Here is a 14,826-nt window from a genome sequence, read left to right on the forward strand (position 1 = left end):
ATTGCCAATGGAATAAGGGACAGTGGGCCCAAGACAGCTGATCAGTGACTGGCCCAGTGAAAGTTTAACACAAAGACCAAGACTGCACAATCTCACCCTTTCACAAACTAAGTTCCTCAAGCAGTCAATCCTTCAATACCTATTTAGAGAGTCTATGATAATATGTGGTGGTAAAAAAAAAAACTTATTGAATTTAGAACAGTGAGATTCAACTATACAACTGTCTAGCACCATGCTATTCAATAGGGCAAGGCCAGTTCGGGCCTCCTCTCCTCTATTGCTTAGGGTCTTAGGCGGGGTCATCCTTGTGGATTCCCGGAAATCGTTTGTTTTCTTTTAAAAAAATAAAAATAAAAGATTATTACTATTCAGAATGTTAGAGAGTATTTTACACATGCATGCTTCTGCACATCTAAGCAAGAACAGAAACATCAAGATTTTTATACCTCCATTGTTAGGACTAGACCAACCCTTTCTCTGTAATTTATTTCTAAGATGTATAGTCAGTCAATCCTCATTATGTGAAGAGAATCAGTTCCAGGAACTTCTTCACAGAGATACCAAAATCTATAAATGGTGAAGTCCCTTATATAAAATGATAAGTGTATATAAAACCTATGTGTACCCTGTTGCATTTGAAAGTCTAGCTAAACTGGCTGTAATAGTTAATTCAAGGTAAATACTATGTAAGTAGTTGTTATACTGTATTGCTTAGGGAATAAGACAAGAAAAGAACTCTCCTACACTTTCAGTACATGTGCAATTGGTTTTTTTATTTTTGAGACTGCAACTTAATTACAACACCTCCCCCTTCCTTTTCCTCATTCCAAATATCCATCCCTACTCTCCTTCAAATTCATGGTCTCTGTTTTCACAGCCCTGAAATCGTACATACAAGTAACATTATATGAACCCAGAAGATTATATTTAGGAATATATATGTATGTGTGAATACATATATTCATGCGGATTTTTTTAAAGCTACATCTGAATCCAGACATGGAAAACACAGTTGTAAGAGCTGACGTTAGAGAAATTAATAGCTGATACTTTGGGAAACTTTAAAAATTTATGTGTATGGGTATTTTCCCTGCAACTGGGGCTACAGATGGTTGTGAGCCACCATGTGAATACTGGGAATCAAACCTGGGTCCTCTATGCAAGCAGCAAGTGCTTTTAACCACTGAGTCATCTCTCCAGCCCCTACTCTGCTTTATATATTCTAACTTGGAGTCAAGCTATCTTGTTTGTTTTTGAGGTACAGGAGAGAAGGTCTATAAATTAATTCCATTTCTTTTTTCTGATGTCTTGAGACAGAGTAGCTTTGGAGTCTGTCCTGGAACTAGGTCTGTAGACCAGATCTAACTACCATTCACTTCCTCCATCATCTCTTGATGCCACAGTCTCTCCACTGTAAAAAAGTCAATAACTGCTCTTAACTTTACAAGATTTACATAATATAGTAACACAATGATCAAGTCAAATGTCAAATTACCTGGGTCAGTGGCAGAGATAATTGCTCCAAAAAAGAGACAATCCGTGTAGTAAAATTTATCAGTGAGCTGGCCCACAATCTTCATGAGTTTCACCACCCCATACATAAGATTTCTGTAGGATGAGAGGTAAACAGTGTCAGGGGATCATTTTGCTGACATATAAACAGTAATAGAGTGATATTAGAACATTGCACATTAAGGGAGATTCAGGAAAGCATGGGCAGTTTCTATGGTTGGGCACTTACCAGGAACATAGGCAAATAGAACTTTGACACCAAACAATGGTTTATAGTTATTATCTTGCAGAAGTATCTAAATACTTTTTTTGTTATTGTTGCTTTTTTGTGCATGCATGGGGGTGGGGCACTGAGAGAAAGTCTCCAGTAGACTAATCTAGCCTTGACTTGCTACCTCATAGCAGAGGATGACCTTCAACTTTTGATCCACTCAAGGATGGCCCTGAACTTCTGATTCTCTTGCCTCTGCCTTTCAAGTGCTATAATTACAGATATAACCCACCACCACCCAAAGCTTTGTGCATTTTAGGTAAACTGCACTAACTGAATTACATCCCAATCCCTGAATATTTCACTCTTAAAAGTTGTTCTCATTAACAACTATATCATCTGTGAGGTATGATCTTTGATGAGTCATGAAGTTAAAAGATCTTAAGCAACTGGGTGATAGAGGAGAATAGAAGGTAGAGCCTCAAATAATGTATAATAAATGACTACAATGTAGACTTATAAGATAGTATAGCTCAAGTCATAAAAACTAAGGGGCTGGGTGAAGCTAGAGAGACTGATATTACTAATATCTCCATCAAGAAGTAGTGCAAAGAAGATAAAGACACAACCCTCTTGAAATGTCCTAGTAGATCACCAGTGTCCCCACTGATATATCTGGCCTCTTGTTCTCTTTGGGTGAGGCAGGCTAGCTATAGCCCCTCTCATATTGGGCAGAATGTGAGATGTTCTAACAGGGATCACCAAGTTCAATATTTCAGTTTGGCTGGAGCAAACTTCCTACATGGCAGATTATAATCGGAAAGAGTAATGAGTATTGAAAAATAACCTATCATGTATTACACATGTGTGTATGTATCTGTGTGCATGTACCAATAATAACAGCAAATGCAAGGTTTAAAAGAATAAAAATAACATAGAATTAACTCCATGTACACTAAGACCAAGGCCAACCATTTAATAAGATGTGTGATAGTAAAGACAATGTCACTGTCTTCCCTTATGTCTTTAGTGACTACAACAGTGGACTGGCTAGTGGTGAAAGAATTGCTTGCACTGTAGACTGGAATCCTTATGAGAAGAATTAACTAGAACTTAATGCTTGCCTAGTGTGTGCCCAGGTGTTGCTCCAATCAGTTCAACTTCAGTCCATGACCACTCCATAGAACAGATATGATTTGTTCTTCGCTGCCTATCAAAGGTTTTCACGTTCATACCTTTCAAAGATTTCTTAAAAGTAGACTTTCTTCTCCATTCCTTTTTAGTAAAAACCTACACCTACATGGTACATTTCTGTCTGCCAGCCTTACCACCATCTTGCTTCCCATCATCATTAATGTATGCCAGAGAACCTGTGTCCTTCAGTGATCTGTCACCCCATTAAGGAGATACTTCAAGACCATCCTTTTAAAGAATAAACTAGAAGGTCCTTGCCTTTTATCACCAGTTTTCCAACTAATTTTTTGTTTAAGTCCTTATTACATTTAGATTTGCTTGTACATTTTTAAAAATATCACCTTTCTATTCTAAGATTCCATCGAAACTACCAAATGGCATTTAGTCATTAAATCTCTTGAGACAGTTTCTCATCCACTGCTTGTTTTTGACGATCTTGGCAATTCTGAACACTGCTGGACAGAAAGTTTGCAGGGTACCCTCCAGTTGAGATTTGTCTGCCTTTTTTTCCAGATAAAGCTGATGTGTTTGGGGTAAATGATCAGGGAGGCGAAGCGCCCTTCTTCCTACAAATCTCAAGGATATACAATAACAACAATACAAATCTCAAGGATACACAGTAGCAACAATACAAATCTCAAGGATATACAATAACAACAATACAAATCTCAAGGACATACAATAACAACAATACAAATCTCAAGGATACACAGTAGCAACAATACAAATCTCAAGGATACACAATAACAACAATACAAATCTCAAGGATACACAATAACAACAATACAAATCTCAAGGATATACAATAACAACAATACAAATCTCAAGGACATACAATAACAACAATACAAATCTCAAGGATACACAATAACAACAATACAAATCTCAAGGATACACAATAACAACAATACAAATCTCAAGGATACACAGTAGCAACAATACAAATCTCAAGGATACACAATAACAACAATACAAATCTCAAGGATACACAGTAGCAACAATACAAATCTCAAGGATACACAATAACAACAATACAAATCTCAAGGATACACAATAACAACAATACAAATCTCAAGGATACACAATAACAACAATACAAATCTCAAGGATACACAATAACAACAATACAAATCTCAAGGATACACAATAACAACAATACAAATCTCAAGGATACACAATAACAACAATACAAATCTCAAGGATACACAATAACAACAAGGCTTGCAGTGTCTGCCATGCTCTCTATTTTCCCTACTTTCTGTAGCATCCTCATCAGAAGAAGCCACAACATGCAGCCCACACTCAAAGCTAGCTTGGAATGAAGAGGTGGGGATAGGGGGACTAGTTGAAGGGAATATATCTATAACACTTAACTACAATTTGGCATGTGAAATGTCTCTTCTTGTTTATTTCTTCATTAAATTATCTCTCTATGTATAGACACAGGAATATTTATTTTATATTCTGTATGATAATCTAATTGAAAGTTATTTATTTTGTTGTGTTTCAGATACTTATGGGTTCTGGCTATGGTGAGAACTTCAGGTTAGCTTTTGAGTTCCTTTGACATGACTTGTATCTTTATGGTTGTCTGTCCTTTGAGCGTTAGCTTACTTTCTGTATTGAAAGATGCTCCAACAGCATTGGGCTGAGCTCCCAAAGTCCAGTTGAAGAGTGGGAGAAGTGAGAATATGAACAAAGAGGTCAAGACCATTATGGGGACACCCACTGAAACAGCTTACCTGAGCTAATAATGAAGCCTTCCAACTCCAACCTGACAGTGAGGGAACCAGCATAGGACCAAACTAGGTCCTCTGAATGTGGTTGACAGTTTTATGGCTGGGGCAGACTATGGGGCCACTGGCAGTGAGGCCAGGATTTATCCCTACTGTTTGTTCTGGCTTTTTGGAACCTATTCTCTCTGGAGGGATACCTTGCTCAGCCTAGATATAGTGGGGAGGACCCTGGTTCTGCCTCAAATCAATGTGCTACACTCTGTTGACTCCACGTGGGAAGCCTTACCCTCTCTGAGAGGTGAATGGGGAGTAGAATGAGGGGTGGGGGTAAGGTGGAAGGAGCAGGAGGAGGGGAAGGAGTGGGAAATGGATTTGGCATGTAAACTGAGAAAAGACAGATTTTTAAAAATAAATTAACAGAAAAAAAAGATGCTCCATCTTCATGTAAATTTCATGCTCCTGCCCTAGACTAAGAGACACTATGTTTTTATCATAGAATGCTACAAGAAATTATGATCTAGTAATTTAATTTTAATTTTTCTTAATTTTTTTGTTTTATTGAGCTATATATTTTCTCTACTCCCCTCCTCTCCTCTCTTCCTCCTGCCACACTTCTACCCTCCCCATGATCCCCATGCTCCCAATTTACTCAGGAGATCTTGTCTTTTTCTACTTCCCATGTAGATTAGATCCATGTATGTTTCTCTTAGGATCCTAATTATTGTCTAGGTTCTCTGGGATTGTGAACTGTAGGCTGTTTTTTTTTTGCTTTATGTCTAAAAGTATGAGTGAGTACATATTTGTCTTTCTGGATCTTGGTTCCCTTACTCAATATGATGTTTTCTAGATCCATCCATTTATCCACAAATTTCAAAATGTCATTTTTTTCTGCTGTGTAGTACTCCATTGTGTGATGTGCCACATTTTCCTTATCCATTCTTCGGTCGATGGACATTTAGGTTGTTTACAGGTTCTGGCAATTACAACAAATGCTGCTATAAACATAGTTGAGCACATGTCCTTGTGGCACGATTGAGCATCGTTAGGATATATACCCAAAATGGTATTGCTGGGTCTGAGGAAGGTTGTTTTCTAATTTTCTGAGAAATTGCCACACTGACATCCAACGGGGCTGTACCAGCTTGCATTCCCACCAGCAATGCAGGAATGTTCCCTTTACCCCACAACCTCTCCAGCGTAAGTTGTCATCAGTGTTTTTGATCTTGGCCATTCTTACAGGTGTAAGAGGGAATCTCAGAGTTGTTTTGATTTGTATTTCTCTGATGGTTAAGGATGTTGAGCATCTTAATTTAAATTTAACGTCCACATGCAGCTAACAACTACCATATTACACAGGATAATGCTCTATACTAATTTCCATCTTCATACAATATTAAAATACTGCTTTCTACACTATATTGATGAATCTCATTCCTTTGGGTACTATGTTAGACTGGTTATACCACAAAGGAAGACTTACCCAATAATGAAGCAGGAAACCGCTGTCCCAAAGAAGGCGTAGGCCAGAATTGATCCAAGATTTCTGAAAAAGTGTCTCTGAATAAAACAAAAAAATAGGAATTATAGTAATTATTGGTAGCAAGCCAAATAAAAAATCAAACATATAAGCAAAAACTTTACATTAAAAGCCTCTAAAACCTAATATGTCACACGGTTTATACATCTAGCAATATCAGGAGTCACTCCTAAATAATGCTATTCAGTCTTAAACAGCGTGGTTTTAAAATATCCTTTGCACTATTGATCACTAACCAAGTAACCAAGAACCTGATGAATTTCAGACAAAACAATTCAGGCTAAAAATAATGAACTGAATTGAGTGTTTATATATGTAAACCAATTTTTTTGACTGGACAAAAGCCATCTTATTTCACAGTTCTGCCAAGTACTCCCTACTTTAGTGGGATCTTAGAGGGTCATTAAAGATAAAAGTCTGAAACAAATAAATGAAAAAGTATCATCTGAGAAACTTTCTACTTAATTTGATGGCAGAAAGCAGACTCCGAAATATACGCTCATTGGACTCGAGATATCACCTTATATTCATCTGGTTTACTCTTTGGAGCCTGAAAAAGATGAACAACAGAGTTGGGAGTGGATAAATGAGAATGGTAATGAATTTGATTCAAGATAGCCATGTTTGCTATAGTAAAAACTTATAATCAATGTTAAGATGCAGTGATTATTCAGAAAGTTGCAAAATTACAATATCCCTCTGATGGGGTTCTGCATATTCAAAAGTTAGCTTCAAAATGAACACCACAAACACATATGCACACATGCTCACTTCTTACAATTCATCAGGTCCATGGGGTCTCCTGATGAAGAGCAGGTTATACCTGTTTGTAAGATCTTTTAAAAACAGGCAAAGGCAATTTCTATTTGAGATTCAGAAGTACTTAATAGGAATAGACAAGCAAAAATCCTCCAAACACCCACAATTAAACAAAGATTATCAAAATGTTAGCCATTATTTTTTATTGTTTTTATTGAGCTCTACATTTTTCTCTGCTCCTCTCCTTTCCTTTCCCCTCCCCTTCAACTCTCTCCCATGGTCCCTATGCTCCCAATTTGCTCAGGACATCTTGTCTTTTTCTACTTCCCATGTACATTAGATCTATGTTTGTCTCTTTTAGGGTCCTCATTGTTGTCTAGGTTCTTTGGGATTGTGAATTGTAGGCTGGTTTTCTTTGCTTTATGTCTAAAAGCCACTTATGAGTGAGTACATATGGTATTTGTCTTTCTGAATCTGGGTTACCTCACTCAATATGATATTTTCTAGATCCATCCATTTGCCCACAAATTTCAAGATGTCTTGGTTTCTTCTTCTGCTGTGTAAGTACTCCACTGTGTAAATGTACCACAGTTTCCTTATCCATTCTTCAGTCACGGGGCATTTAGGTAGTTTCCAAGTTGTGGCTATGACAAACAATGCTGTTTTTGTTGTTGTTGTTGTTGTTGTTGTTGTTGTTTTTTGAGACAGGGTTTCTCTGTGGCTTTGGAGCCTGTCCTAGAACTAGCTTTTGTAGACCAGGCTGGCCTTGAACTCACAGAGATCTGCCTGCCTCTGCCTCCCGAGTGCTGGGATTAAAGGTGTGCGCCACCACCCCCCGCCCCCGGCTAACAATGCTGCCTTGAAAATAGTTGAGCACATGTCCTTGTGGTATGATTGAACATCTTTTGGGTATATACCCAGAAGTGGTATTGCTGGGTCTTGAGAAAGGTTGTTTCCTAATTTTCTGATAAATCGTCACACTGACATCCAAAGGGGTTGTACCAGCTTGCATTCCCACCAGCAATGCAGGAGTGTTCCCTTTCCCCACAACCTCTCCAGCATAAATTGTCATCAGTGTTTTTTATCGTGGCCACTCTTACAGGTGTAAGATGGAATCTCAAGAGTTCTCTTGATTTGCATTTCTCTGATGACTAAGGATGCTAAACATTTCCTTAAGTGTCTTTCAGCCATTTTAGATTCATCTGTTGAGAGTTCTCTGTTTTGGTCTGTACTCCACTTTTTATTGGATTATTTGTTCTTTGGATGACCAATTTCTTGAGTTCTTTGTATATTTTGGAGATCAGACCTCTGTCCTATGTGGGGTTGGCGAAGATTTTTTCCCATTCTGTAGGCTGCCATTTTGTCTTATTGACCTTGTCCTTTGCTTTACAGAAACGTCTCAGTTTCAGTAGGCCCCATTTATTGTTTCTCCCAAATTTATTGTTTGTGCTACTGGGGTTATATTTAGGTAGTGATCTCCTATGCCAATGTGTTCAAGCATACTTACCACTTTCTCTTCTGTGAGGTTCAGTGTGGTTGGCTTTATGTTGAAGTACTTGATCCATTTGGACTTGAATTTTGTGCTTGGTGATAGATATGGATCTATTTTCATTCTTCTACATGTTGATATCCAGTTATGCCAGCACCATTTGTTGAAGATGCTTTCTTTCTTCCATTTGATATTTTGTTTTACTTCTTTGTCAAAAACCAGGTATTCATAGGTGTATGGATTGATATCTGGATCTTCTACTTGGTTTCATTTGTCCTCCTGTCTGTTTTTATGCCAATACCAGGCTGTTTTTTTGTGTAGGAGGTCCTTCTATATTTGTATTGCTTCCATTGGTTGAATAAAGAGACTGCCTTGGCCTTTTGATAGGACAACCTTTAGGTGGACGGAAGAGACAGAACAGAATGCTGGGAAGAAAGGAAGTGTGGCAGACACCATGAACCTCTGGCCTGAGATGGACGTAGGTTAGAATCTTGCCAGTAAGCCACAATCACGTGGTGATACACAGATTTAATAGAAATGGGTTAATCAAGATGTGAGAGTTAGCCAATAACAGGATAGAGCTAATGGGCCAGGCAGTAATTTAATTAATACAATTTCCATGTGATTATTTCAGGGGCTAAGCTAGCCGGGAGGCAGGATGCAGCCCGATGCTCATCCTACCACATGTTTCCAGTACTGTAGCTCTGTAGTAGAGTTTGAAGTCAGGGATTATAATGCCTCCAGAAGTTCCTTTATCGTATGGGATTGTTTTGGCTATCCGTGATTTTGGGGGTGGTGTTGTTTTTGTTGTTGCTGTTTGTTGTTGTTTTGTTGTAATAATAAATCTAGTCTGTTGAGCAGGCATCCTCTTCTAAAGGGAATTGGGAAGTGTTCCGTCTTCTATTTTCTGAAAGAGGTTCTGCAGGGACAGTTTTATTTCTTCCTTAAATGCTTGGTAGAGTCCACTAATGAAACCAGGTAGGTTTGTAGTAGGTTTTTAATTATTAATTCAGTTAATTGTTTCATATAGAATTTTCCATATTATCTCTGGTAAGTTTTATTAATTTGAGAATTTGTTCATTTCACTTGTCAAATTTATTAGTGCAAGGGCTAGGAAGATACCACATAAAACAAAAGGGTGTGATAGCTCAGGTGTAAAGTCTCTTGCTTTGTTAGTACAAGTACCTGAATTTGAATCTCTAGAGCACATACGAAAAATCTGTGTCTTCCTGTAGCCCCAGCATTGGGAGGTGGAAGACAGGTAGCTCATGAGATCTTGCTGATCAGCCACCCTAGCCAAATAGTGAGTTTCTGGTTCCATGAAAAAAAAATCGTATCTCAATGCAACAAGACAGAGAACAACAAAAGGAAACATTTGACACCCTCCTCTGGCCTCTGCATGCAAGCAAACAAGTACATACTGTAATGATTTCAGCTACATAAGGCTGATACTTCCAAGTTCTAGAGGTCGTGCAAGTACAGACAAGCCCTCAGGCAAAAGAAGTGCCTAATGGCCCCAAGGGATGTTAAAGGGCCCCCTGCAAGATCCACATATGACTCAGCTAAGCCCTTGCATGCACGTGTGAGCCCTGTCGTACAATGTACGTAGTCACGTCAACCCCCTGTGCGCATGTGCTAGGCAGCTTTTAAAAAGCTGGACTCACCATCTTTCTCTCTCTGCACACGGATTCACCAGGCCTGTGCACGCCCCCTCTAATAAACTCATAAACAATTTGTTGTGTGTTTTGTGGTTCCTTCTCACTCGCACCAGGTAATTTCACTCATGTGTATACACAACACAAACGCACACACACAGAGACAAAGACAGACAGACACAGACAGACACACAAGAAAAAACCAAGGTGGGCATGATGGTGCACACTTGTGATCCCGGTACTGAGAAGGTTGAAAAAAGCAGGTCCCTGGAACTCCCTAACCAGACAGTCTAGTCTACTTACAGAGTTTCAGGCCAATAAAAGACCCTGTCTCAAAAATAATGAGGTGTACAGTGCCTGAATCATACCGAGATTAACTCCTCCCTCCCCATACAATTTCCTGGCACAAAACTGTTCTGAGTACTCCTTTATTATCAGCTGAATGTCGGAATATTCTATAGTGATACCCTCTCTTATGTTCCTAATACAGTTTTCCCAATTAATCTATCCAGAGTTTCCTCATTTAGAAGTTATTTTCAGGTTCATAAAGATGTTATGTTTACTGTCAGCCAAGATCTCTCTTCTCTGGACCTGGAAGGTTTGTCTCAAGTCTTCCTTTAGAGTTGAAATGGGCTATTACCCTAGGAAGGCCTTTGGGGAGGTAATCTTCACACAATACTCCCACAATGAGAAAGAGAGAGGGGGGATGGAGGGAGAGAGGGATGGGGGAAGAGAGAAAGAAAGATCTACCTATGTTTTGTAAACATACTTGGTTTTTCAAATAAACAGTAGTTTAGGTTTAAGATGCTGTCAAGTACAGTGATCCTCAATAAGGGGGATAGTCAAGTTCTTTAAAACTTTTTTTTACTTATGAACTAACAATGGATTTACTGAAGTTGCAAAGACAGTATAGAAAGGGTTGGTGTACCCTTCATCCACTTTCCTACACTGATGGTAACATATGCAACTATAGGAAAGTATCTAAAACCAGGAAACTATCATTAGTACAATATCAGTATAATTTTATCAGATGTGCAGATTGTATAACTACTGCCACAGTCAAGATACAGAACTGACCTGGAGCATCACACTCATCTAGCATGTATGAAAGGCTCTGCACCCCATCCTTGGACATACAAGAAATATTCCATGACTACAAAAATATCCCTTGTGATCTCTCTCCCCAAACTGTACTTTACCATCATCCCTAATCCCAGGCAACCACAAATTTGTTCTGTAGTTCTATAATTCTGTCATTCCTGTAATGCTACATAAAGTAATACAGCATATAACCTTGAATGTGGATTTTCTGACTCAGCAGAATGCCTTATAAATCTATCCAGATTATACAGCAAACATTTTTTCCATGTGATCGCTGAAGGTTTTTCTATGGTATGGATCTACTACAGTTTAATTAACCATTACCCACAGGAAGGCATTTTAGGTTTTTTTTTTTGGTTTTGTATTACAAATAAGATAGTATGAAGAATGCGGCATAAATTTTTGTGTGAATGTAAGTTTACTTTCTCTTCAAGAAATCCTCAGCAGTGAAGCTGTTCCCTTAAGACAACTTGGACTTCAGTTTTACAAGAAACTATCACCTTGCTTGCCAAAGTGGCTATATCATGTTACATTCCTGGTGGTATGAAAGAGCTCTAGATTTTAAAACAGATGAATCACAGATGATGAAGCCACCTATGATCTCTGAGTGGGTACAGAGCACAGAAATCTGAGAGTTTAGGGGAAACACTAGTGTCAATTGACACTGAGACTCTTAAGAAATTAATGGCAAAATGGTCATACCTTCTTTAAACTGTATCCAGCATGGAAAATAATTGGAGGCAGCAGAATGTTGAAAAATACCTCTGGATCAAATGTTACCTGAAATTTTAAAAAGAAAAAAAGTCAAAATTTAGATTAAGATAAACTGAAAATATTTATTAAATATTGAAAGCCATTGACTAAAGTGCCTGATTAAAACAAAAGCCACCAATGTGTTAAATCATTACAGCAGTGAAGCCACGATTTCCCTCTATCTCTCTCTAGATCTTCCTCTCTATCTCTCCCTCCCCCAGCACTTCTGAATAAGATTCCAGTGTTCTATCTTAATACATATTAAGTCCTAACAGTTTGAGGCAATTTCAGGAACTCACAGAAAGCTGCTGCCAATGTTTTTCAACAGAAAAGAAAAACATCTTGATTTTTATCACATATTCATGAAGGTTTAATTGCAATTGAGTCTTCATTAACTTTCAGACTATTAATGCGCTCTTTTCTAGATACAATTCTACTACATTTAAGTCTCTTTTGAGGAAACAGTCTTCTGAAATCCTTCATGTGGCCTAGACAAAGTTATCAGTGAGGTCAGTAGCTTCCTGATCATCAACAGAAGTTCGGTAACTCTACAGAGACTGAAATCAGTTGTTGATATAAGGAATTCACACTGAAACATCTACAGCGCTAATCATAGTACAGCCAAAGAAACTAAGCATTTCCAAACATGCTAACCTTTTTAGGAGGGAGAAAGGGTAGGCTAAATATTTAAAATAATTAACTGAAATAAAAGTCAATTAATGTATCCACATGAATAAATCTTTTAATATTGATTTCTTGTCTATCCTGGAAATCACTTACATGAGAGGCTTATAATCTTTTTTGAAGCATTTTTGCTACTCCATAATCAAATGAAAAACAATGTTAAAGCTAGGCATAGTGAAGAATGCCTATAATTCTAGCACTCCGGAGGCTGAGGCAGGAAGACTGATTTTGAGATCAGCCTGAGCTACATTTTAAGAGGCTTTCTCAAAAGAAAAAACTGGATTTTTTAAAATTGAAAAACAGTGCTTGCACTTAAATTCTCCCTAAAACAAGCCTGTCTTCCTTTGAAGATTAGGTAAGTCTTTGGCATCAGTCACTAATAAGTTCAAGCAGTCAAATATTTTCAGACTATGTAAAGAAAGCCATGAAGAATTAAGAATTACAGTTCAGAATACTGACTAAGCTAAAAGGGAAATTAATATTATTTTAAGAAAGATAGCCTCCTTTCTAAGGCACAGCAAGGTTAAGAGAAAACAAGGCAAGCGGGATGTACAAACATGTTGCATAAGCAGCAGCCCGTATCTACAGATCCTAGCTAGTTAAGGTCAGAAAGCTGAAGGGACAAAGTTACAATCTGGCTCTTCCTTCTCCTCATCCTGACACAGAAGCTACCCTAGAAAACAGTGAGCCAGGAATGTGACTGAAGTTCCAGCAGTTAGAAAGGGTTTTTCTCCTAAAGGTCAAGATGAAGCCAGGGAATCTGGAACTTTGTCCCAGACAGCCTGGTACCAGCTCACCTTCCGCAGCATGTCATTCTGCTCCACGTTATTGATCTTGCCAGGGCTGATTTCTCCTTTCAAAGTGTATTCAAAGAACTTGCCACTGACATTCACTAATAAGGTGCTAAAGGCTCTATCTTCCTGAGTACATCTGAGTGACTTGTCATGTCCGCTGGTAGCAGGGGTGCCATACCTCAGGATCACTCCAACAATGAGCCCTGAAAAAGAATCAGTCATTTGCAGAGGTGCAGCTGTGCAGCTGAGTTAACCCTGCCCAGTCTTCTGAATAATTCAGAAAAGTCATTTTCCCTTTTGGTTTCTCTCTTTCAGATACTGGCCAGAGTGTCAGTATGCTTTCTCCGGTATTCTTTTTTACTCTGAAGCTACCTGCCTTTTGCCATGTGCTTGCTTGCCCAACTTCCATGCCTAACTTAAAAAGACATAGCTTTCTCTCTTCCTCTTCTCCATCTACATCCTCTGGGCAGATGCTGAGTGAGATTTCCAGATGGCCTATTCTAGAGTTTTCAACACTAATAAAAACATTGTTGGACTCTGAAAAGGCCAGTCATGTGGCAGAACAGAAAGTATGGAAGTGATACCTCTGTTGATTCAAGTCCCTCAGTCACGAGGAGTAAACAGTTTAGTGCTTGATATGACCCCATGAACAGAATTAATACCTGCTTGTGCTTCATGTCGTATTGCTGAGGCTTTTAGTAGAGAAGGATGAGGTGGAGAAACAGTGTAACATTTTCAGAATGAGGAAGAACTACTGAGCCTTTTTTCCCCAGGGCATCCCTCAAACCAGCCCTGCTGTCATCTGCTAGGGTGGACCAAGCCACTGGAATTTTTAGTTGCTATAAATGGAACATGCTTTGCCACACACCAGAGGTAGTGGAGGGGAAACAAAATGGTTTTTCTTATATCATTCCAAGCACTGAATATCATGGAGAAAGTAACTATACCCACTAGGAGGCTAAATACTGTAGTGTAAACTTAAGCAGTCATGATCCAGGAGCCAGGGAGCTGCTTCTTGAGGCTACACATTTAAAATGATGTTCTTAATAATTTCATCCTGACCAGCTGTGAAATAATCTTAGAGGTATAAGAAAAGGCAGACTTAATCTTAAAAAGTATATATATCATTACCAAAAGAGATATCTAAAGAAAACAAAGGTTCCATAATGCAGATGCTTCAAGTTGTCTGGTGAACAGGCAGTGTCAGTCTTCTTTTTTTTCTGGGTTTTTCTTTTATTTTATCCAATAATTATTATTAAGCAAAACCAATCCCTTGGTAATGGACTTCTTTTTTTGTTTTGTTTTGTTTTGTGATTTTTTTAATTTTTATTTTTCTTTATTGAAAAAAAAATTTCCGCCTCCTCCCAGCCTCCCACTCTTCTCCCCTCCCCCCACTCCTCT

General features: G+C 38.4%; 1 protein-coding gene across 1 annotated transcript in view; it reads right to left on the minus strand.

The window, feature by feature from the left end:
- LOC121443731 (sodium/hydrogen exchanger 7-like) overlaps positions 1–14,826 on the minus strand; it is a 78,894-nt gene that overhangs the window by 13,894 nt on the left and 50,174 nt on the right. The window contains exons 2-5 of the mRNA XM_041645526.1: positions 13,429–13,628; positions 11,897–11,974; positions 6,134–6,210; positions 1,496–1,608 (exon numbers count right to left, since the gene is read on the minus strand). Of these exons, the coding sequence (XP_041501460.1) occupies positions 1,496–1,608; positions 6,134–6,210; positions 11,897–11,974; positions 13,429–13,628 (468 nt within the window). The remainder of the gene's footprint in view (positions 1–1,495; positions 1,609–6,133; positions 6,211–11,896; positions 11,975–13,428; positions 13,629–14,826) is intronic.

Source organism: Microtus oregoni, unplaced genomic scaffold (genome assembly GCF_018167655.1).
Source record: "Microtus oregoni isolate MIOR12 unplaced genomic scaffold, Mior012 000112F_ref0000385, whole genome shotgun sequence".
In the NCBI taxonomy this organism is placed as follows: Eukaryota; Metazoa; Chordata; class Mammalia; order Rodentia; family Cricetidae; genus Microtus; species Microtus oregoni.